Source organism: Cryptomeria japonica, chromosome 11 (assembly GCF_030272615.1).
Source record: "Cryptomeria japonica chromosome 11, Sugi_1.0, whole genome shotgun sequence".
NCBI lineage: Eukaryota > Viridiplantae > Streptophyta > Pinopsida > Cupressales > Cupressaceae > Cryptomeria > Cryptomeria japonica.
In genome coordinates, this window is record NC_081415.1 from 343400681 (window position 1) to 343425823 (window position 25143).

Genomic DNA, 25143 nt, shown 5'->3' on the forward strand with positions numbered 1-25143 from the left:
CTCAAGTTCGTTGAGTTGCTAACCGGGTGACTGTGGTTCCATGTTTGATGATATCACCTTCAGAAATGCATGTAGCTTCAGATTCGGGAAGCTCCTTCCATTTGACTAGGTAGTCCTTGTACACTCCTTTTGTGGTTTGTTTGATCAGCTTGGAGTCAAGAATGCACTCCAATTCCAATGGCTTGCTAAGCGGTAGATCCTTCACCCAATCTACATCCTCTTCCACAAGAGATGAACCGGATGCTGCATCTGTCAAAGATCCTTTGGAGGCTGTCCGATCACACACATTGAAGATGGGAGAGATCCCGAAGTCTGGTGGAAGTTCAACTTCATATGCATTGTTGCCAAATTTATGAACCACTCGGAGAGGACCTATTTTCTTCATGAGCAGTTTGGAGGGTTGGCCCTTGGGTAGCCTCTCTTTCCTTAGGTAGGCCATCATCAAATCTCCTACTTTGAACTGAACAACTCTCCTCTTAACATCTTCTCTGAGTTTGTACTTTTCTGCACTTTGTTGAAGTGAAGCTTTGACTTGATCATGAATCTCCTTCATAGTGATGGCAAAGTCTCCACCTTGGGCACTCCTTTTGTCCATGCCTCCAAGATCTCTGAGTTCAAGTATCCCTCTAAGATGTAAGCCATACACAACCTCAAATGGACTCCTCCTTGTACTTCTATTGACTGAATCATTGTATGCATATTCAGCTTATCCAATCACCAAGTGCCAACTTTGTCCATGCTGCTTGGTAAGGCATCTAAGGAGATTGCCAAGAGATCTATTAACCACCTCAGTTTGTCCATCAGTCTGAGAGTGGTATGCTGAAGAAAATGACAGATTGGTACCCAATTTCTTCCAGAGGGTCCTCCAAAAATGACTCACAAACTTGGAGTCTCTATCAGTGACAATATTGAGAGGCAAACCATGTATCCTTACAACTTCTTTGAAAAACAGACCTGCAATATGAGATGCATCATTTGTGCATTTACATGGCACAAAATGAGCCATCTTATTGAACCTATCAACAATTACAAAAACACTATCAAATCCCCTAGGATTTTTGCGCAATCCAAGTACAAAATCCATACTAAGGCTTTCCCAAGGCCTAGTAGGAACCGGTAAAGGCTGATATAACCCAGCATTAGTTGAAACACCTTTTGCCCTTTGACAAATAGGACAATGCTCGACAAATCTTCTTACCTCTGCTTGCATCTTAGGCCAAAAGTAAAACCTTGATACCTGCGCCAAGGTCTTATCCAAACCAAAATGATCTCCAAGGCTGCCATTGTGCTTCTCTCTAATGATATTCTCCCTCATAGAGCATTGAGGAATGCATAGTTGATGCCCCTTGAATAGCAATCCATCCTGCAACAGGAAATTAGGGAACTCAACATGAAAAGAGTCAGCAAACTTAGTACATACATCATATGCATCCTTAAAATCTTTATCCTCCTTTTACATGGCTTTAAGAGAATCAACACCAACACTTTATAACTGAATTTCTTGGACAGTGCGGGTTCTCCTGCTCAAAGCATCTACAACCTTGTTAGACACACCCTTCTTATGCTTGATTGTGAAGGTATAAGGTTGGAGTTGTTCAACCCACTTGATGTGCCTTTGATTTAACTTCTCCTGTCCATTAAGAAAACTCAATGCATGGTTATCAGTATAAACAGTGAACTCCTTTGGAAGAAGGTAATGGCTCCACTTTTTGAGTGCTTGCACCATTGCATAGAGCTCCAAATTATAGGTTGAATACCTTTGCTTAGCCTCATTCAACTTCTCTGAAAAGAATGCCATGGGATGCCCTTCTTGGGTAACGACTGCACCTATTGCCTGCTTTCTTTTATCACATTCAATTGTAAAGAGTTGATCAAAGTTAGCGAGCCTCAAGGTGGGAAGTTTTGCAACCTTCCTCTTCAAAATCTCAAAGCTTTGGGATGCCTTCTCTGTCCATTCAAACCTGCATTTGATTCCTCCTTTTATAGTGTCAAGAATAGGAGCACAAACATGACTAAAACCTTTGATGAACTTTCTATAAAAAGAAGCCAATCCATGAAAGCTCCTAACATCACCTACTGTCCTAGGTGTAGGCCTATTGACAATAGCATCAACCTTTGAAGGATCCATTTTCAAACATCCATTAGAAACCACAAAGCCTAGATACACCAATTCAGTTTTCATGAATTCACACTTCTCTAGATTGATTACCCATTTCTCCTCATGAAGCTTGCTCAAAACCTGATCCAAATGCTTGGAATATTCTTCCTTGGACCTGCTAAACACCAAGATGTCATCAAGATAAACAATAACAAAGTTGCCAATAAATTCAACCAATACCTCATTCATGAGGCGCATAAAGGTACTTGGTGCATTTGTGAGCCCAAATGGCATCACCATCCACTCATATAAGCCCTCATTTGTTTTAAAGGCTGTCTTCCACTCATCACCAGGTCTGATTCTGATATGATGATAGCCTGATTTCAGATCAATCTTTGAAAAACAACACGATCCTCCAAGATAGTCCATTAGGTCTTCAATCTTAGGCATAGGAAACCGATACCTAATTGTGATCTTGTTGATGGCCCTGGAATCGGTGCACATCCTCCATGATCCATCTTTTTTTGGTGCCAACATAGTAGGTACAACACATGGGCTCAAACTCTTCCTAATCAACCCCTTATCTAGAAGTTCTTGCACTTGTCTTGCTATCTCCTCATTTTGTCTGGGAGTCATCTTGTAGGCAGCTTAATTAGGCAAGGTTACACCAGGGATTAGATCAATTTGATGACTGATATCTCTGATTGGAGGCAAGTTATCAGGCATGCCTTTGGCCACAACTCCCTTATATCTATCCAACATGGCTTGTAATTCACTAGGAATCTCCTCCTTTTCACCATTTCCCTGTTTAGATTCATCCTTTGGGTGCAAAACTAAAGCATAGCCTTGGGTTCCCTCTTGCTTGAGGACTTCTGGAAACTCCTTTCCACTAAGCAACATGAAATTTGGACTAACAATCTTCTCTTCCCCTTGATCAGGCAAAGGATCCATCTTGCATTGTCTACCATTCTTCGCAATGACGTACACATTCTTCTACCCATAATGCTGTGCTTTGACATCATATTGCCAAGGGCGGCCTAACAATAGGTGACAAGCATCCATAGGAAGGATACCGCACAAGATCCTATCCTTATGATCTTCTATTTCAAAATCCATCCAAATTTGTTCATCTACTACTACATGCTGCCCATTGTTAAGCCAAGACACCATATAAGGACTCACATGTGGTAACCTTTTCAATTTTAATTTCTCTACCATTTCCAAAGCAACAATATTCTCTGTGGATCCAGAATCAACAATTACCTTACAAACCTTACCATGAGACTTGCAAGTGGTCTCGAAGGGTGACTTTCTTTGTGGAGGCTCCTTGTGTTCGGGTACCTTCAATAATGTCCTCCTTAGCATGAGAGTATCTCCACCCAAGGTAGGACCTGCATTTCCCATGGGAGAATTGACACTTTGACCATCATCCTCTTGCACAAGTTGGTTCCTTCTTTCTGGTCCATGTGAACTAGAAGCTTTCTCAGGGCATCTACTCATGGAATGGCCTACTTGGTTGCAATTGTAGCACTTGCCAGTGAAAACACCAGGACCTCTGCCTTGACTTCCTTGTCTACCCCTGCCAAAGGGTGTCCTTCCTCCACTAAAGTGCCCATTCTTATTATTGGATTCTCCATTAGGCTCTTGTTGACTAGAGTCACCATTTTTGTTAGGAGTGTTCGTTCCTCCATAGCCACCTCTACCTCTTAAATTTCTGCTTCCCCTTCCTTTATTGTTTTGCTCTCCTCTCCTCCTTATCTTATCTTCCACTCTCAATGCCAATTGAAAACACTTGTGTATAGTGTCCAGAGCCAAGATGCTTATCTCATCTTGAATAATCTGCCTTAGCCCATTCAGGTATCCAGCCACCTTCTCCGCCTCATCTTCATGCTTCCTTGATCTAAGACTTAGTTTGTGGAATTCTTCAGTATATGCACTCACATCTAACCCTCTCTGTTGGAGATTTTGCAGCTTCTTGTACATTTGCACCTCATAATCTATTGGTAGGAATTGGCTCTTGATTTTTTTCTTCATCCTCTCCCAACAGGATATCTTCTTCTTCCCTTCATTCACCCTTTATTCTTGCAATACTGTCCACCACAACAAGGCAAACCCCTTGAGTCTAGACTTTGCCAAACTCACTCTCTTCTCCTCGGGAATTTCTTTGTACTCAAAGTGGTTGTTGAGTGCTTCTATCCATTCAAGCACCTCTTCTCCATCCATGCTACCTACCACCATAGGTAGGCAAACTGTCTACATTGTCTCTATTTACTGACTTCAAAGCATCCAAGAATATCTTTTGATTAGGTGCCATCTTCTGAGCCTTTTTGGCAATAGCCTCCTGCTCCTCATGCTCTTTCTCTTCCTCTAAGTCATCATTCGATGCTTTGTCCTTTCATTTGGACTGTCCAATCTCTTTGAGTTTCTCAACAAGCAACTCCTCTACCATCTTCTTGATGGCCTTTGGGTTCATTGCCTTAGGAGGCATTGTGTCAACCTCTTCTCCAAATTCTGTGTCTGACATACACTACTTCACCCCAAGTATCAACTTTGATACCAATATGATGCAGAGGGTTTGGTGTTGTTGCACAACTTGCCTGGTTTCTCTCTTCAAGGGTCTTCACTTGACACCATCCAACGGTCCAATGTCTTTGGCCTTCCCAAGGCTTGATATGCTTGCTCTAGATCCTTCCCAAGGATCTCTCCACTTAGGACAACTCACAATTGACAAGGAGTCTTCTACTTCTATTAATTCAACCCCTTCAACCAAGGACACCTAACAACCCCAAACCCCTAGCAAACAGGATCTTTTGTTCAAATGGTGGAATATGACATTTGTGGATGAAATATTATGTAAGACATGGCATTTGCACTGACTTGGATCTCTTGATCAGTTTCTACAAGACCTCCAATGTCATTTGTCCTTAGAGACCTAGTAAGGGCTACAAGCAATTAGGCCTCCTAGTTGAGTTTCTACACAATCCCTTCCAATCTTCCTTAACAACCCCTAGAACAAATCACAGTTTTAGATACCCTTTTGGATGCCCTAAGAAACTTCAGACTTTGGCATCTGGGTTTTGTGTGTAAATAGTCTGACCATGTTGCACCTAATTGGGATTCTCTTGGAGACTTGGCTCTAAATGTCTTCACTAGTCACAAAGGAAGGAAGATTGGGCACTTGTCAGAGGTCTTCACATGTTCAAGGGTTTCTCCCATACCAAGTTTGCTCACTCATCAATGCATTGTTCAAGAGTTTCATCCACTTCTTCTGCTGCACAGGCTTGCCACATAGGAAATGTCAAGCCTAGGGCATCATCTCAAAAATACCAAGTGACACTTCCTACCTTCCAAACCACTTGGAACATTAGATTACATGTCAATTCAACATTCCCCAAGGTTTCAGGCCATTCCCATAGTGGAATGTTGAATTGTGACCCTTTTTGCATCAAAACCCTGATTTTAAGGGTTTCTCAGGCCAGCGAGAAAGAAAATTATGTAACCTCTAAACTGGAGGGTGTCAAGACCTCAAACCAATGCTAAATGAAAGTTAATTCACTGCTTCAACTTGTCCTATGCATTGATCATGCAAACCATCCGTACAAATCCATACAAATGCAGAAAACACAGGAAAATGGGATAAAATTGCAGTCATAGATTTGTTTTGAAAGCAATAATTTCATTCAAAAGATTCTTCTAACCTGTTGGCATTGTTCCTCAAGCTTATATCATACCAAGGAACTCCTCCAACCACCCCCAACGTGTACACTCAACCAACTAACCGTTGGGGTAACCATAATTCAAAATTTGACAAAGTTGCTTATGACAACATTGCAACTTTTTGACCATTTATTACATTTTGGATCTTGCCTTCACACAAAAGGGCAAGAGTGAACACACAACACAACTAAGACCCCTAAATACCAAAAACACAAATAAAATGCGCATACAATGGCTTGGACCAAGTTTACACACCTTGGAGCCTTAGGACTTGTTACGTTGTCTTAGGACTTAATCAATAGGCCTTCGAGGCAAAAATCAACCTACGACCTACTTCAAAGCATAACCATGAATCAAAGACATATCCTAGTGATGCAAACATATATTCTAGTGCCCCTGCACCACTATCCCAAGGTAATATCATTAAGTTATTAAAGTGCAAGTTTTTATAACATTAAAAAGGTTTAATGGTGCTTTTTGGAGAAATTTGACCCCCTTCTTGGAAGCTATAAATATTGTTGAAGAAGTAATTCATTTCATTCTTTTGGCATTTGATAAACTCATTTTATGAATTTGTTGAGCATTGGAGAACAAAGAGAAGGGTTTCTATAAATCCAGAGGTTTTTGGCATTGGAGAGCGTGGCTTCTTTGGTGTAACAGCTTTCTTAGGGTGTGAGACTATCACCTTAAGCTTGCTCTTTTGTTGGCTTCATTCTAGAGTCAAGATCGTGCAAATTGGATTAAGAATTTCAGGGGTTTCAATCAGATTAAATGTTCTAGCTTAAGGAGGATTTAAGTCTGCGTTTGGGTGAATATTTGTATATATATCAAGGCTGTACGACTTTCTTTTTGCAGCCATTAATTGCAGCAAGAAGGGTGCTAATCATTGGAGGGTGATTTTGATCAATGTAGACATAATAAATTTCAAGAAATTTCTAGAGAGGGCGCTGGACCTTAGGGAAGACATTGGCATCAGTTTCAAAGGAAGTCAATCGTGATTTTGGGAATATAGAATCCTCTAGAGGCTATTTTTTACCAGCAGGAGTACAGAAGTAATCTGTTCCTCCTTATCGGGTATGCATGTGTGTGTAAAGAAGAGAAACAGGAATCGCCAAAAATTGCCAAACTCGTGATGATTACTCCTTATAGATACCCAAAGCAACTAAAAGATGAAATTGAAAAGACAATTAAGGAGCTGCTTGCTATGGGGCACATTAGGCCTAGCAAATCACCTTTTGCTTCATTTGTAGTTTTGGTGAAGAAAAAGGATGGTAGCCTTCCGACGTGCATTGATTAGAAGGTCCTGAATAAGAGGATAGTTAAAAATAGGTATCCCATCCGTCGGATTGACGAGTTGATTGATGAGCTTCACGGTGCTTGTTACTTCTCGAAAATAGATTTGAGATTGGGGTATCACCAGATCAGAGTTAGAGAGAAGGACATTGGAAGGACAACATTCAGATGCCATTGTGGCCATTTCAAGTTTGTGGTTATGCCATTTGGGCTAACCAATGCTCCTACTACATTCTAGACTACTATGAGTAGGGTCTTTCAACCATAGTTGAGAAAGTTTGTACTTGTTTTTTGATGACATTTTGGTGTACAACAAAACGTGGGAGGAGCACCTTGCCCATTTGGATATAGTGTTGGGTATTCTTGATAGGGAGTCCTCCAAGGAATCCAAATGTGATTTGGGCATGACGGAGTTGTTGTATTTGGGCCATATTATTAGTGTAGAGGGTGTGCAGATGGATCCTTGATAAGATCTGAGCTATTATTGAGTGGCCTACTCCAGGGAATCTCACTCAGCTCCGCTGATTTTTGGGTTTGTGGTTCTATTGTAGATTTGTCAATGGTTATTCATGGCATGCAACACCACTTACAAATTTGATGAAAAAGGGGGGGTTCATTTGGACTCCTAAGGCACAAGAGTGTTTTGATAAATTTAAACAATTGATGACTACATGTCCAGTCCTTGCATTAGCTAATTTCACTAAGGCCTTTGAGCTTCAATGTGATGCTTCAGGTGAGGACATTGGTGTAGTGCTTATGCAGGATAAACACCCTATTGCTTTTGAAAGCAGGAAGCTTAGAGGACCTAAGAGGAGCTTCGGTATTTTTGACAAGGAGATGTTGGCCATCATGCATGCATTGGCCAAATTTAGACAATACCTTGTTGGTAGTAAATTCAGCATTAAGATTGATCATAATAGCCTGAGACATTTCCTAGGACAGCGAGATCTTAATGATCGACAACAAAAGTGGGTTAGTAAGCTGCAGCCATATGACTTTGACATTGCCTATGTCAAAGGGGCACATAATGTTGCTGCTGATGCTTTATCTCACCGACCTCATTTGAGCTCCATGGTTGAGATTTCAGAGGATTGGAGACATCTGATCGTAGCAAAGTACGCCAAAGACATGGGCTTGTGGCATTGTTGAGGGTTTAGTACAGGACAACAAATACACGGTTGTAAATGATCTTATCATTTACAAGGGAAGAGTTTTCTTGACCCCAGGATCAGAGATGAAGAGCAAAGTGTTGGGGACCTTTCATGATGCACCCATGGCAAGACATCCCTGATATTTTAAAACTTATAAGCATGTACGGGAAAGTTTCACTTGGAAGGGTCTTAAGTCAGATGTTCTTCGGTATGTGAGAGAATGTCCTGTTTGTCAGCAGAATAAATAGGAGCATACCTATCCTGCAGGGTTACTCCAACCTCTTCCAATTCTTGATAGGAAGTGGGAATGCTTGTCTATGGTTTTCATTACGGGCTTGCTGAAAGCCCAAGGTAGAGATTGCATATATGTGGTTGTCGATCAGCTCACTAAGTATGGCCACTTCTTTCCGATTACTACTACATATTCAGCTGCATAGGTAGTAGAGTTGTTCTTCCGCGAGATATTTATGTTGCATGGCTTACCTTGGAATATTGTCAGCGATAGTGATAGTCAATTCACGAGCCACTTCTGGCAAGAACTATTCAGACTTTGTGGGATCGAACTTACTCTGAGAACGAGCTACCACCCATAGACAAATGGCTAGATGGAGATTGGAAACAAATGGGTGGAAGGATACCTCAAACATTATATAGCGGGGCAGCAAAAGACTTGGGTGAAGTGGATTTATCTTTGTGAGTATTGTTATAACACTACTCATCATATGTCGATTCAGATGACACCATTTCTGGCATTGTATGGATATGAGGTGCCTAGTTTTCTTGATTTACCCTTGAGTGACAGTAGAGTGCCTAGCGCTGGGGATCTTTTATAGGAGAACCAGAACATTATGAGGTCTCTTAAGGAGAATATTCAGAAGGCAGAGAATTAGCAAAAGCAGTATGCAAATTAGAAGTGAGTTGAGCGATCTTTTGAGGTAGGAGATATGGTGTATTTGATGTTGCAGCCCTATCGTTAGTCCACTCTCAGGAAGAGTGGTGTAGAGAAACTCAAGCCACGTTACTATGGTCCTTTCAAAATTATCAAACGTGTGGGTGAGCTGGCTTATGAGTTAGAGTTACCGGCCGACAACAGAGTACATAATGTCTTTCATGTGTCACACCTCAAGAAGGCGTTAGTACATTGTGTTGTTCCTTCTGTAATTTTACCGCCCTTGGATGATGAGGGGAAGTTAATTCTAGTACCTGAGGCCATCTTGGATGTCAGAGAGAGGCAGCTGCGAAGGCGGGTCATCAGTGAATATTTGATTAGATGGAAGGATTTGCCGGTAGAGGATGCTGCCTGGGAGAGTGAGGATATTTTGCAGCATCCAGAGTTGAGATTGCTTGGGGACAAGCAATTTCAGGGAGGGCGAACTGTAATGTCCCCTTCTAGTTAGACATCAGTTTTGAGCAGGATTAGCCTATCAGTTGACCCTCGTAGGCTAGTGAGATTGGATTGAGGGTCCTTGGAGACAGATACCTTTTCATTGGTCAGTTAATTATTGCTCAAGAATTCAGTGGTTCAGGTTTTGCCTTTGTTTGGTTCAATTTCATACACTTACTATTTATAGGAAGTCATCTAGTTAGAGTTTCTATTTTTAGCCGGGAACCTAAACGGGTTTGGGTTGGTAGTGTTGATCTCCAGTATTCAGTGGTACGGAGAAATGCCTAAGTTATAACATTTAATTATTATTAAAGGTGACTTTAATAATAATTAATGTTTTAAGTTATAATATAATGTTATAATTGCACTTTTAATGAAGGGTCAAATCATCATTAAAAGGGGGACATATGATGTAATTAATCTTGGGCGCCTATCCAAGCTAATATCATTAAGTTATTAAAGTGCAAGTTATTATAACATTTAAAAGGTTTAATGTTCCTTTTTGGAGAAATTCAACCCCCTTCTTGGAAGCTATAAATATTGTTGAAGAATTAATTCATTTCATTCTTTTGGCATTTGATATACTCATTTTATGAATTCGCTGAGCATTGGAGAACAAAGATAAGGGTTTCTGCAAATCCAGAGCTTTTTGGCATTGGAGAGCATGGCTTCTTCAGTGTAACAACCTTTTGAGGGTGTGAGACTATCCCCTTAAGTTTGCTCTTCTGTTGGCTTCATTCTGGAGTGAAGATTGTGCATATTGGAGGAAGAATTTCAGGGGTTTCAATTAGATTAAAGGTTCTAGCTTAAGGAGGATTTAATTCTGCGTTTGGGTGAATATTTGCATATATTTCAAGGCTGTATACCTGCGTTTTGCAGCTATTAATTGCAGCAAGAAGGGCGCTAATGATTGGAGGGCGATTTTGATCAATGAAGACACAATAAATTTCAAGAAATTTCTAGAGATGGCGCTGGACCTCAGGGAAGACATTGGCATCAGTTTTGAAGGAATTCAATCCTGATTTTGGGAATATCGAACCCCCTAGAGGCTGCTTTTTACCAGCAGAAGTACAAAATAATTCTGTTTCTCCTTACCGGGTATGCATGTGTGTGTAAAGGTTTCAAAAATAAATGAATAATGAATTTATATGGTTGCTGCAGTTGTTACCTTCAGTATTTATTTAATTTTCAGTTTGGAGTATTCCTATGTTTTTATTTGCATTGCTTTTTATATTAAAAACACAAAAAAAGTACAAAATTCAGAAATCCAAAACAAAACTTTAGTAGTTTTCATCAGAGATTTAGAGTAACACGATTTGGGAGGATTTGGAGTCTTCATAGAGTTGGGCTTTGGTCATGGACCAGCCCCTTTTGTTTCTTCTTCCACACGACTTGATGTTTGAAAATCTTCTGTCCAGCTTTATCTTCTTAAGGCAATTTCGCAATACTCTCCTCTTTTGGATTTAATGTTCTGAGTTTTACCCTTAGCACAAATTTTGCTGAGTCATTCTTTGATGCTGATTAGAAACAACCTCATTTGACAGAGGTTAGCGGATTCTTCTTTTCTCCTTGGGCAAGGTTGATAGTACCTCCTGAAGCGATTTTAAGACAACCTTTCTGCCGTTCGAATTTAGAAAGGCAGAGGTAATTTGATTTGAATTTGTTTCAATGCAAAAGGCCTCCCTTCCATCATATATAAGCTTTGAATGGAAAGTCACACCTTTTCATCTTCTTAGGTTGGCCAACTTAGCTAATGAAACACTTTTTATAACTGCTCTTTTGAATTCTCCATTGGAATCACACTCTTTCATATAGCATATAAGCCGATTTATGCTTGATGAAACACCTCTTCCCTTGCTTATTAAATTTGCCTTCCTTGATCTCATTCACCTTCCAGCCAACTTCATCTAAAACATTCATGAATTTTATCCTCTTAAAATTCACCTTTATTGCATATGAAGCTAAGTTCGCTTCATGTCTTTCTTCTTCGATTTGCAAGGGGTTTAAATTTTAAATTTCATCTCCCCAACGTCTATCTTATATCTCTTGAAGCAAAGGGGGTGGAATTTCACCTTCCATGTTTTGGGGTTAATCTTTTACCTTCCATGCTTATGTGAGTTGACTTTCTTACCTTTCTCATCAACCTAAGTTGATCTGCACCCTTCTTCTTTACTGACCCAAATCGGTGTGCATCCTCCTCCTTGTTAACTTAAAGTTGATGCACATCCTTTGGTTTGCTTTAGGAGTTTAAAATTTAACTTGGGCAATTTTTGCTTCCTATTTACTTAAGTTGATTCGCATGTTTTGGGGTTAACCTTTTACCTTCCATGCTTATGTGAGTTGACTTTCTTACCTTTCTCATCAACCTAAGTTGATCTGCACCCTACCTAAGTTGATCTGCACCCTTCTTCTTTAGTGACCCAAATCGGTGTGCATCCTCCTTTGGTTTGCTTTAGGAGTTTAAAATTTGACTTAGGCAATTTTTGCTTCCTATTTACTTAAGTTGATTCGCATCTCCTTCATGACTTCGAGGCTAAATATTTTAGTTAAGCAATTTTACTTTCCCATCAACCTAAGTTGATCCACAGGCCCTTTCTTGTCTTTGAGGGTTGATATTATACTTAAGCAATTTTTGCTTCTTATCAACCTAAGTTGATCCGCAGGCCCTCACAAGATGTTGTAAGTTGAAATTCTCTTTACCTTGATGGTTGATTAATCTTTCAAACTTAACACCTTCATCCTCTAAAGCTGATGAACTTCCTTGATTGGAGAGGTTAGCGTGCACCTCCTTCCATGTTTGTGTAGGTAAATTGTCAAAGTCCATTGCCTTAGAATTTTGCTCTCTCCTAAAATGAAAATTGAAATGCACAAGAGAGGGACTTCATTATTCAAAGAAGATTTTATTTCCTTCAAAAATGATTATTTTCCAAAATCAAAGCCTAGAAGGCAATTTCCTAGTTCGTTCAACTTGACTCCTTCCTGACAACCTTGGCAATTCTCGCAACATATTGACTTTATTGACAACTTCCTACAACCTCTTGCAATTTTGCAACATGACCTTAACCTCGAGCAAAGGTTAACGACTAAAGAAACTATTGCCAAGCTAAGCAGAGTAAGACACCTAATCCAAGCAAAAACTGAGGGTCCCCATTTGCAATGGGATGATGTGGGAAAACGTTACAACTTCTTGTAGGAAAAATATCAAGCGAAAAGAAAATCTAGATGATCCTACTAAAACTCCTCGTACCTCCAGCTCCTTATCTTTCTTATCCCTGGATGCAGCTCCTAAAAAATTAGGTGCTTTTGCAGAAATGCTTTGGAAGAGGCGGTTTGGGGGGAGGTAGTTTAGGAGGATGTGACACTAAAATAATGAGACATCACCTAATGAAGATGGGAAATTTGACAGTTTACCCCCCTAGATGATGCTCTAATGGTAGAAGAGGATACAATTGCTTCTATCCTTAATAAAAAAGTTATACAAAGGAAGAGGAATGCCAAAATCAGATAGAAAGAGACTATCGAGAATGCTGGAAATCGCCATGGTTTCAACAATAAAATGGAGGAAGTCTGGGAAACAATGATTTTCAAATTTGAGGCTCTTTGCTGGAATTGTTTTTGCTGATATGGGTCTCTCTTTGTACACATGTTCTTCTATGCTCCCTTTTCTCTTTGGGACGCATTCTTTGTAATCTTGGTATTTTATATTAATAAATCAATTATTCTTTTCAAATACATGATCACAGTATTTTCTCCAGAAACAAATGGACTATTGACATTTAAACCATTCTTTTTTTTTTGTATTTACATTTAAAAGAATGCTGCAACAATTTATACTTTAATCTGTCTGTTAGAAGGTGTATGAATACTATTTCAATTTTCAATGGTGAAAACCAAACACCATGTGCAACTTATTTTCCTTTTGTGTATCATAACTAATGTAATTTACCACATATAAAGTTTCATCCTATAACTCGATCTACCAAAAATTTCCTGCATCGTTTACACTAACTCTATTAGAATTTTATGTTTAAACTTATGTCAAAATAATTCTAAACTTTTATCATACTATAGACTGTTTTCCATCAGCCTACACTCTGCATAACAATATCACTTATTTGTGTATGGTACATTGTTATGCCTCGTCGTAAAATAAAGATGCGTCCAAAAAAACATAATATTTCCATATTCCTTGTCATATCCGTTTGTCTTACATAGTTGTCTTTCCCAGCCTGTAATTACTATGAGCATTTTGTAGAAACACTTAGATTTGAGAAAGACAAAATCAAATGTGTAAATGGAATTGAAAAACATGATTTAACATTGATACATTTTTTGAAAATTTCCTTTTTTAACCATCGCATCAATATATCAACTATTTAACAAAAATGAAGTGGTTTGCAGATCCTAAAGCCAAAGCATTATGGGACGTTGATGACGAGAATGGATCAATAACTGGTGTACCCTTTTCAATGTACCTTATCACTGGTAAGTATAGTTTCCGTAGAAAAAAAAGTATAGTTTCATTTCCAGTCTTTCAGTTTCACTTTATTGCATGACAAAGGACCACTAAAACATATGTTTATCAACATAGAATTTTAGTTGATGCAATATTTTCAGTTGTCTTTGTGGAGAAGGAATAAATTATTTGGTACGAGTCTTAAATTCTTAATACTGGTGGAAAGTTGAAAGCCAGTGTCAATATTTTTTTTCAAAAATATTTGCATTTTAGATGAAATTTAGTTTATAGTGTGATGTAAGAGACTAACAATGTACATGTGTAGTATACGGTATACCTACTAGGTACACATAGTAAATATAGTATTTTACATATTGAAATGTAAATGGATTATATAATCAGATAGGTGAGAGTGAATGAATGGGTGATAGGTAACATGCAGATCATGGGCCATGCTTGATAGGATCTCTTTTCAGCAACTTTTAATAACCAGCCAAGCTTAATATGGTCTTTAACATGCCTTCTTGTGTTAGAAAGGCTTTGATCTCAAAGCACCATGATAATATAATAACTGATATGACTTGGATGAATGTAAACAGTATCATGAAAGGCACGACTTGTATTAAGTTAATAAGAATTGTTTACATGAATAGACCAAAGGTTGTGTCCATTAGAAAGGATATCTCTTTCAAGAGATACTACCTCTCGTGAAGGGGTATTTGGAAGATATTCTTAAGGCAAGAATCGTTTGAGAGGGAAGGGGTAGGTAAGAAGATCACATCAGACCTTCGAACAAATATATGAGGATGCATGTAATAGAATGTTAAGAGAAATAGAGATAGGAAGTAGGAACTAGAAACCACTGCTGCGGGTTATGAACAGGTAAGTAATGAATGAATATTTTAATATATATGTTAATGAATATAATTAATGCATATTTAATATATATGTAATGAATGAATATTTTAATATATATGTTAATGAATATAATTAATGCATATTTAATATATATGTTAGTGAATGGATATTTTAATATATATGTTAATGAATATAATTAATGCATATTTAATATATATGTTAATGAATATAAGTAATGAATATTTTGGAATATACGTTAATAAATAAATATGAATATATGATAATGGATGTTTTCTGAATATATGATATGGAATACATGTTAAGTTAGGAACATGTAAATGTAGATTATGGAATGGAAAATAGTAAAATGTAATATAAATGTGACTACATGATGGAGGCTATAGGGAGGAAACTCCCTTAGTCTAATGGAGGGATTATGATAATCCCTGGTAGGCAGTATATATACTGAATATCTATATGCATATATGTATGGCTTGGTTGACAAAGTTCATCCAAGAAGAGATGGATCTGGCCGGTCCTCTCTGGTAGACTTAGATGATGAGATGCATCATCCAAGGCAAGAAATTGACATATGGTCTTCCTTGGATGGCTTGGGTGTAAGACAGGAATCGAATTAACCTTCGATTTCTTGGATGGTTTGGGTGTAAGTAGTTACATCCAAGACAGGAATCGAATTAACTTTTGATTTCCTGGATGGCTTGGGTGTAAGAAATTACATCCAAGACAGGAATCGAATTGACCTTCGATTTCCTGGTATGGCTTGGAACCAAGATGGGTTCCAAGAAGGCGAGCTTCACAGCCGCCTAAGGACATGTCCCAGTATTGCACTCGTATCCTTTTTATTAAATAAGAATTGAGATTAGTGTTAATTAAGTAATTGAACTTTAATTGCAAATTAGATTAGTCATATATATATATATTTGTTGTGTTCTAACAATCTGTTTTGCAGGACAATGATCTCTAACTAGTAGGGACATTACAAGCTGATAGAAGAATTATGTGCATATAATTTGTTGTCTATTCCAAGAAATAGGAATAAGAATGCTGATAGACTTGTTGCCATAGGAGCACAATATGATATCCCGGATAACATGAGTAGTAACAGCAAGCAACAGTATGTGAAGGTTGTTGTTAGACCTTCAATCCCAGATAATAATGTTTTTTGGCAAGTTTTTGAGAATGACCAGCAAATTGTAAACTTTATAAGGGAAGAGGCTGAGTTTTCATGCAGAAATCAGGACAGATTCCAACAGCAATATGAAGACCAGGTCATACAACTGAAAAGTAATAAGCTGCCCAAGGGATTGGTCACCTTGGAATCCATCTTCAATTCTGACGACCAAGTCAAGAAAGAAAGGTCCAGCATTCACATTGATCGGGACCACTATGAGGAGGTTGAGATTTCAAAAGGTAAGCTTCTTAAACTCAACAAATTTCATATCAAAGGAAAAGAGGAAGCTTTTATATCCCTCTGTCAAGAATTTAATGATATATTTGCTTGGCACCTTGTAAATATAATATAATTCAGGGATAAATGCTTAATAGGGCACTTTGCAAATATAATAAGAATCAGGGAGAACAATTGATAGGGCACCCTGTAAATATAAATTAGGGAGAACTGCTATAAGGAACCCTACATAATAATATTCGATAGGGAGAACTCTTATAAGGCACCCTACATGGTAATATTGAGTAGGGGGAACTGTTGAATAAGACATCCTACATGATTATATTTTCCACTATCATAATTTATGTTTCTATTTCTGATATTGCTACATGAATCTCTCTTTATGTTACAGCTGCTTATGTGATCATTCCCTAGTGTAATTTGTAGTTTTTTCTAACTTTATTTTTGCAGGGTTGACTACAGCCACGATTGAGGTACTTTCTCTAAACCCCTACACTAAGATCTGAAACACCATAACTAGGATATTTTAAGGCTATTTTATTAAGGGACATTACAAGTGGTATCAAAGCATGTTCCTGCCAGCCTGGATTAGTTGATTTAATTAAGTCAATGAACCTTAAGGGCCCTAGAAAGACAAAGAAAGAAACACACACTAGCTATGGAACACGAGTTCAAAACCTTTATGGACCAAACCACCTAGGCCGTGCAAAACATAACAGCAACCATAGGTAATCTCAGGCCAAACCATATGAAAGGGATAGGTCCCCAAGTCAATCTGAAAATGATGATGGGACTACCTGAGAGTCTATCCATGGAGCTAATGTACCCCCTTTCCTATTTAGGGAAGAGCCAATTAAAGGTGGTGAAGGAACTCATCTCCCTAATATAAGGGAATTTGTTGCAGAATATGCAAGGTTAGACCCTGAAATTAAAAGAAGTATCCCATTCTTTGTATTTTGTGAAGTCAACTCAAGGAAGAACCATAGGCAAAGGAGGGCACAACCTAACAAGGAAGTACAAAACAAGGTGGGGAAAATGACCATTCCTAATTTTGATGGGTCTGGGAAAATCTCAACTCATTCATGGATCCAAAAACTAGAGACTTACCTCACCCTGTCCAATGGTAGAGAAGGATGCCATCACATTTGCCATACTGCACTTAGAAGGAACAACACATGAATGGTGGCATCATGGTCTAGTCACCCAAGATGAGAAAGATATAAAAACATATCATTCTTTCAAACAAAGACTTATTGAAAGATTTGATCGACTACACCCCCAAAAATATTTTAAAGATCTTGCTAGGATCAGACAAAGAGGAACCCTATAAGAATATATATCAGAATTTCAAAGATTGGCTGTCATGGTTCCAGGGATATTTGAAGAAGGACTGGTCTACCTATTCGTAGAAGGGTTGGGTGATACGACCTGAGGGGTGGTAAGCACTTTTGACCCCTCTACTCTCCAAGAAGCAATTCACAAGGCTACTCGGTTGGAGGCTGCCGAAACTAAGAAAGGAGATTTCTCTAAAATGACAACATCAAGGGATAAACATTTTCATCACAAAGATGACAGCAAGAAGACCTTCATCTCACGGAATGGGCGAGAAGAGCTAAAGAGGAAAGGTCTATGTTTTAAATGCAAGAAGAAATGGGAGAGGGGGCACAACTGTGAAAAACCCAAGTTATGCTACAAATGTAATGAGGAATGGGAACCGGGGCATGAATGCAAAAGAAAGGATCCAAAAAAGAACAACATGTGTTTCAAATGTGGAGAAAGGTGGGAACCAGGACATAATTGTACAAAAAGAGGCAAAGCTCATTACATTGAAACCATATCCCAAGAGAATGAAGAACCTCCTAGCAAGAGGACAAAATACCACAAAGAAGATGAGGAGGGAGGAACATTGGCATCCATCTCAAGGGCAACTAAATACTGCCCTTTCAAGATCCGAGGAGTAATTAAAGGGAAAAAGGTGACGGCTTTGATAGACAGCGGAGCTACACATAACTTCATAGATGAGAATTTAGCCAAGATGTTGGGGTTGGAAACATAGGACTTCATAGGATTTAAGGTAGCTCTAGCTGATGGATTCACAACTCCATGCACTAGGAAAATCCCTCAACATCTCCATAGGGAAGCATGAGATTAAGGATAAATTCTTTACTATAAGACTAGGAGACAAATTTAATTTTGGGCATCCCTTGGTTGGACTCATTAGGAGATATTAACATCAACTTTTCAAAGTTAGAATTGCACTTCGAGAACAATGGGGAGAAGATTATGTTGCAAGGACTCTTCGATGGATCTCCTAGGGTAGTTTCAGCAAAGAAAATGGGGAAAATACTCAGTCATAATCAAGCAGAGTGGATAGCCCAATGCTTAATCTTAGACAAAACCACTCCCAAAGGTAAAGAAGTCCACATAGACATCTAACCATTGCTAAGGAAACACAAAAAGGTTTTTGATAATATTCCCCTAGGTCTACCTCCAAAAAGAGGTTTTGAACATTCCATCGAACTAGAGGAAGGAACAAAACCAATAGTTACCACACCCTACCACTATCCACACAAATCTAATGAGGAAATTGAAAAAACTATAAAAGAATTATTGGAAATGGGACACATCCAACCAAGTTGTAGCCCATTCACTTTATCCGTTGTAGTCTCCAAGAAAAAAAGATGGCACGATGAGGATGTGTATTGACTATAGGGCACTAAATAAGAAGACACTAAATAATAAGTACCCGATTCCTCGAATTGATGAACTTCACGAAGCGGTCTACTTCTCCAAAATAAACTTAAAATCTAGATACCACCAAATCCAACTAAGGGAGGAAGATATACTAAAAACAACTATTAGATGCCATTATGGGCACTTAGAATTTCTTGTTTTTACCATTTGGCTTGACAAATGCCCCTGCTACTTTCCAATCTTGTATGAACCACATCTTCAGGGGCCAATTAAGGAATTTTTTGCTTGTTTTCTTTGATGACATCCTGATCTATAGTAGGACCTGGGAGGATCATTTGAAGCACATAGATGAAGTTTTAGAGGTACTTGAGCAAAATTCTCTATACGCAAAATTATCAAAGTGTGAATTCGGTATGGAAGAAATCTTGTATTTAGGACATAAGATTAGTGCACAAGGAGTAAGGGTAGATGAGGAAAATATTGAGACCATTAGGAGTTGGCCAAGGCCTAGAACCCTTACTCACCTTCGAGGGTTTTTGGGGCTTTGCAACTACTACATGAGGTTTATAAAAGGATTTTCAAAACTAACAGCCCCACTCACCGATCTCACAAAGAAAGGGGCCTTTGCATGGAATGAAGGGGCCCAAGTAGCATTTGAGAAACTCAAGGAAGTTATGAGTTCCTGCCTTGTTCTAGTCATACCAGACTTTTCCTTGCCTTTTGAATTATATTTTGATGCCTCAAGGGAAGGTATTGGAGCTGTATTAATGCAGAATAAACATCCCATAGCTTTTGAAAGCAAGAAACTTAAGGAATAGGAAAGAGCGTTTTCCATCTATGACAAAGAGATGTTGGCAATAATGCCTGCCCTAGCAAAATTCTGGCAATACTTGATTTGTGGGAGATTCATTGTTGAGACTGACGACAATAGTTTAAGGTTTTTCTTAAGTCAAAAGGACCTAAATGATAGGCTGTAGAAGTGGGTAAGTAAGTTGCAATCATATGACTTTGATATTGAGTATATGAAAGGCGAGAATAACATCATAGCAGATGCTCTATCTCGAAGACCCCACCTTAATGCAATACAACAATATCAACTGATTGGAGAACATCCATACTTACTGAGTATGCTAAAGATACATTGTCAAGTGATCTAATTGAAGGAAAGATACAGGATGAAAATTACCGAATTGTGGATGACCTCGTCCTCTATAAAGACCGAGTGTACATTACACTAGGATCTAAGGTAAAGAAGGAAATCTTGAAAAACTATCATGATAATCCATCGGTAGGACATCAAAGATAATACAAAACCTACAAGTAGATCAGAGAGAGGTTCTCATGGAAGGGCCTCAAGAGGGATGTATTAACATATGTTAAGGAATGCATGGTATGTCAGAGGAACAAAGATGAGCATACTTTTCTAGCAAGATTACTTCAGCCATTACCAATTCCCAACCAAAAATGGGAAAGCACATCCATGGATTTTATAACCGGATTGCCCAAGGTACAGGGGAAAAATTGTGTTTATGTGGTAGTTGATCGGTTGACAAAATATGCACACTTCATAGCTATCTCATAATTTCGATCACCTCAAATAGCTGAGATTTTCTTTAAATAATTTCTTAGACTAGGATTACTCCGTAACATTGTAAGTGACTAGGATAGCCGTTTCCTTAGTCTCTTTTGGCAAGAACTTTTCAGGCTAGTTGGAACAAAACTAACCCCCAGCACAAGGTACCGCCCACAAACAGATGGACAGACGGAAATAGTTAAACATATGGTTGGAAGGATACCTCTGGGATTATGTTACAGGACAGCAAAATGCACGAGTCAAGTGGCTTCATTTAGGAGAATACTGTTATAATAATACTCATCACATGTCTATAGGGATGATCCCCTTCAAGGCTTTGTATTGGTACACCGCAACATCCTTTGGAGATTTGATTCATTCTGAGAGCTGAGTTCCAGGAGCCAGAGACTTCATACAAGAAAGCATGAATATAATGAATGAGCTTAGGGATAATCTTCTTCAAGCCCAAAATCAGCAAAAGGTATATGCAAATAGAAAGAGAACATAATGAACTTTTGAAGCAAGAGACATGGTCTTTTTGAGGCTACAACCTTACAAACAATCATCACTCAAAACCAGCAGGGCAAAAGTACGTAAACCCCAATTTTATGGGCCATACAAGATATTGAGGAAGATAAGAGAAGTGGCTTATGAACTGGAACTCCCTCCCAATAGCAGAATCCACAATGTATTTCATGTATCCTCAAAAAGGTGTTGGGGCAGCACGCTAGCCCATGCTCTGAATTGCGACCCTTGGACGATGAAGGGAAGTTGATCTTGGAACCAGAAACTATCTTCAATGTACGAGAAAAGAGGCTAAGAAACAAAAATATTGAAGAATACCTAGTTAAATGGAAAGGACTACCAATGGATGATGCAACTTGGGAAGTGTTGTGCGTTATGCACACCCCACCCCTGTTCTAGGGGACCCCTCGTCGTTTTTGAAGTCTGCTTGATAAAATGAGAGAGGAGCTTCACTTGCTGATAATGCCTTTCCGATCACCGGCGCAATCCCAAACAAAGGTCGAAATATACTCACAAGGTCAGGAGAGGAGTCATGTAATATAAACAAAGGGCCCGAATTTCTCTAAGAAGAGAGGACAAATTTAGGGCGAAGCCTAAACTCGCTCATTGTCTCCCCCAAAATCGCATGTCAAAATGTGAATCAGGAGTTGCGCGAATTCCTCAGAGAATGTTGAAGTTTGCAAAAACACACAAAATCGCTCATTTTGAGCCAATGGCCCGAATTGCAAAGGGCATTGCAACTTAAATGCAAACAAAGAAAATCGTGCAAAAGGGTCAAAATAGTTGAAACAAAGAGCAATGAGCATTCAAGACAAAGGTTCGGCATTTTTTGTGGTTTTGCAGTCACGCGATTTGGCCTAAAAATCTGAGATTCATTTACCCTAGGAGAGCCGAGTCTTGCAGAGGGTGAGGAGATCAGAATCGTGAATTTTCCTTCATTTGGCCGACAAACTTATAAGATCAAAATCGTGCAATTTGCTCTATTTGCCCAAAAAAGTGAAAAGGAGGGGTAAATTCTCATAAAGAGCCCTAAAAAGTTGAAAATGTTCAAAGCTGGCAATATCATCTAATAGGCCTCAAAGGTAGAATTGCGATTTTCGTCCCAAAGAGGTGGGGTTATGACCAAGCTCGACCCTTTATTGGATTTTGCTATAAATGAGAAAAGCGTCTAAGTTTGCAAAAGCCTCTTCTAGGCTGAAATTTCTAACACAATGCAAAGTCACGCCCAATATCCTCTAACAGGCCGAAAAATCACCAAGGGCCCTAAGTCGCGCATTTCAAGCTAAAAAACTGAAAATAAATGTGTTCAAATCACAAATTCGGCTTGTAGGCCGAAAATGAAAGAAAATGTCTAAATCTGCTAAATGACCTTGTCAGCCGAAAATGAACAAGAGAGGACCAATCGTGCACTTTAGCTGGTTAGGCGGAAAACTCCAAAAGGGTCTTTTTGGCCGAAAATAATGAAGAAAATAAAGTCGCACATTTAAACAAAGTGATTGGATTTTTTTTGTAAGGAAATAAATTTGTTTTCAGAATTGATATCTCACATTTTGGGTGAAATGGCCGAAATTCAAGTGGAGTTTTTTTTACATAGCTAAAATCTCTCATTTTGGCTCAAGAGCCCGAAATTAACAAAAGGGGCGTTCTAACCAAGAGGGAAGCAATTAAGACCAGGAGGCCAAAGGTGAAAATTTGGGGTTTTTAGTAAGTTTGTGAGCTCCATGATATAAAGCAAAATCGTCTCATATCTGCCGAAGTAAACCCAAGCCCTTTAGGGAATTGATGAAATGTGAAATACGGGGAAGGCGCTTTAGAAAGAAACTTGCAACTTGCCTCTCAGGGTCAATTTTCTCCCCTTGGTCGCAAAATAAGTTCAAGGATATAAAGTTAATGGTCGAATTTCACTATCAGAGACGAGGCGTTTGAGCATCTTCCGCCTTTGCCAACCAGAGACTCGACATTACCTAAATAGAATTTAATATGATTGTTAATTTAATTTTTCAAAATGATTATTAAAGTGGAATTGATTGTTTGCAGGTCGACGACGTCGTTGGGAAGAACCAGGAGAAAGCCTGAAACGCAAAGTGAAGACTTGATCGCGATCAAAGCCCCAAGCACTGCCAATTTGTAGAACGCACCTCAAAAGGATAAAGACGAAGCATGGGGAAGCGTGCCACCATCGGACGACGAGTTGAAGTCCATCAACGAGATTGAAGACAAAGAACACAGAATGCTACCAAATATGCATTCTCAGAAGGATACCCTGTTGGATTTAACTCCAGAAATTCAGTTTTGAAAATTGAAATTGTTTATTGTAAAGAACTGCCTGTGGGTCCCATTCAAGATATTTTGAAACAAGGGGACACAGGTCAGTTGTGGACAGTTTTGTCTAACTGCCAAATTGACTAAATTAAAGCCAAATAGTGGTTAGGTATCCGGATAGTGGTTGGGTGGATAACTGAGAATTGAGTTGGCATGGGTTAAGGCTGTCAGCTTCTAGAGGGCAGATCAGGGCTGTTGGATGCAGTCCATCCTGGCCACCAGTTCAAATTGTAAAATCTATAAAAGGCAGAAGCCTTTCTTTTGTAAGGGGTTAGATTTTTAGACAGTTAGACTGTTAGATTTCAATTAGAATTGGTTAGAGTTTTGTAGAAAGTTAGATGTTAGGAGTAGCATAGAAATGCTACAAAAAATTGTTGTAAGGGAAGTCAAAATCAATATATAAACATTGAAGAATGGTGTTTGTTATCTTGGTTTTCTTTTGTTTGCATGGTTTTCTTCAGTAGTTTAGATAGATCTTCTTGGTGTGCAGGTATCTGATGGATTCAGGCTCATACCATTGAGGATATGCTGATTGTGTATCCTTGTGTATGGTTAGCCTGAGCCTTTAAATCGTGTTTAGTTCAATTGCAGGTGTTCGTCTGAGCTGCGCCATGTTGTGCATTCTGCACCCCATCCCCGTCTTTGACAGGGGGCCCCATGCTTGAAGTCTTTGTATGAGAGAAAGCCCAAGGCAAAATCCAATCCTTTCGTTGCCTCCAAATTCTTCCCAAGTTCGCCATTTCACCCCATAGGCCGAAAGCTGAAGACCAAGAAAAATTGGCTTGAAGGGTCGAAATGATAGAAAGTTCAAAAATCAGCCTTGAGACCCGAAATTTAACCATAGAGGCCCAAAATTGGCTTCTTAATACCAAAATGCGAGCTCGAATGGGCAAAGTCAGCCTTTGGGGCCGAAATTTGAAATAGAGTTGGCAAAGCGACCAATATAACCGAACTTTTATGTTGAACGATTAAAACTTGAGGTTCACATTTTTTTAAAAGATCTCTCAAAACTCGCCATTTAACCCGAAATTCAGAGAAAAAATGGAAAATCAGCTTCCCAGGCTGAAGTGGGAGATAAAGTTCGCAAAAGAGCTCTGTGGGCCGAAAATACACGAAATCTCACAAAATGTCCATAAGGCCCGCAAACCACAAATTCATGCAAAGTCGGCTTAAAAGCTGAAAAGGAGAGGAAGAAAGTTAAAACGCGCAGTATTGACCTTTAGGCCGAAAAGTTAAAATCGCGAGGAAAGCATTTTGGCCAAAAAATAAGTAAAAGACATCAAGATCGCGTTGTCATTCAGGTCAAGATTGCCCAAAATATCAAAATCGTGCAAAAGAGAAGGCTTCAAATTTGCAAAATTCCCAAACAAGACAAAACTAAATTCTTGAATTTCACAAAGTCACCTCATAAGTCGAAAAGGGGGAATGGAATCCCAATCTCGCCATCTTCCCTATTTGCCCGAAAAGGTGAAATGAAGGGTAAATTCGAATTCCTCTAACAGGACAAAACCCCCCTAGAGCCCTAAGTTGCGCATTTCACCAATCAAGCCAAAAATAAATGTTTCAAATCACAAATTCGGCCTATAGGCCGAAAATGGAGAATAAGTGTAATACGTCGAAAACAATAAATAATGCAATTCATC

The 25143-nt window shown here is 38.9% G+C and overlaps 1 protein-coding gene across 5 annotated transcripts in view; it reads left to right on the top strand.

Annotated features, from left to right (window-relative positions):
• LOC131074771 (uncharacterized) overlaps positions 1–25143 on the top strand; it is a 294384-nt gene that overhangs the window by 183473 nt on the left and 85768 nt on the right. For all 5 annotated transcript variants that reach the window (XM_058011449.2, XM_058011456.2, XM_058011466.2 and 2 more), the window contains one exon: positions 14045–14128. In XM_058011449.2, coding sequence (XP_057867432.2) covers positions 14045–14128 — 84 coding nt within the window. The remainder of the gene's footprint in view (positions 1–14044; positions 14129–25143) is intronic.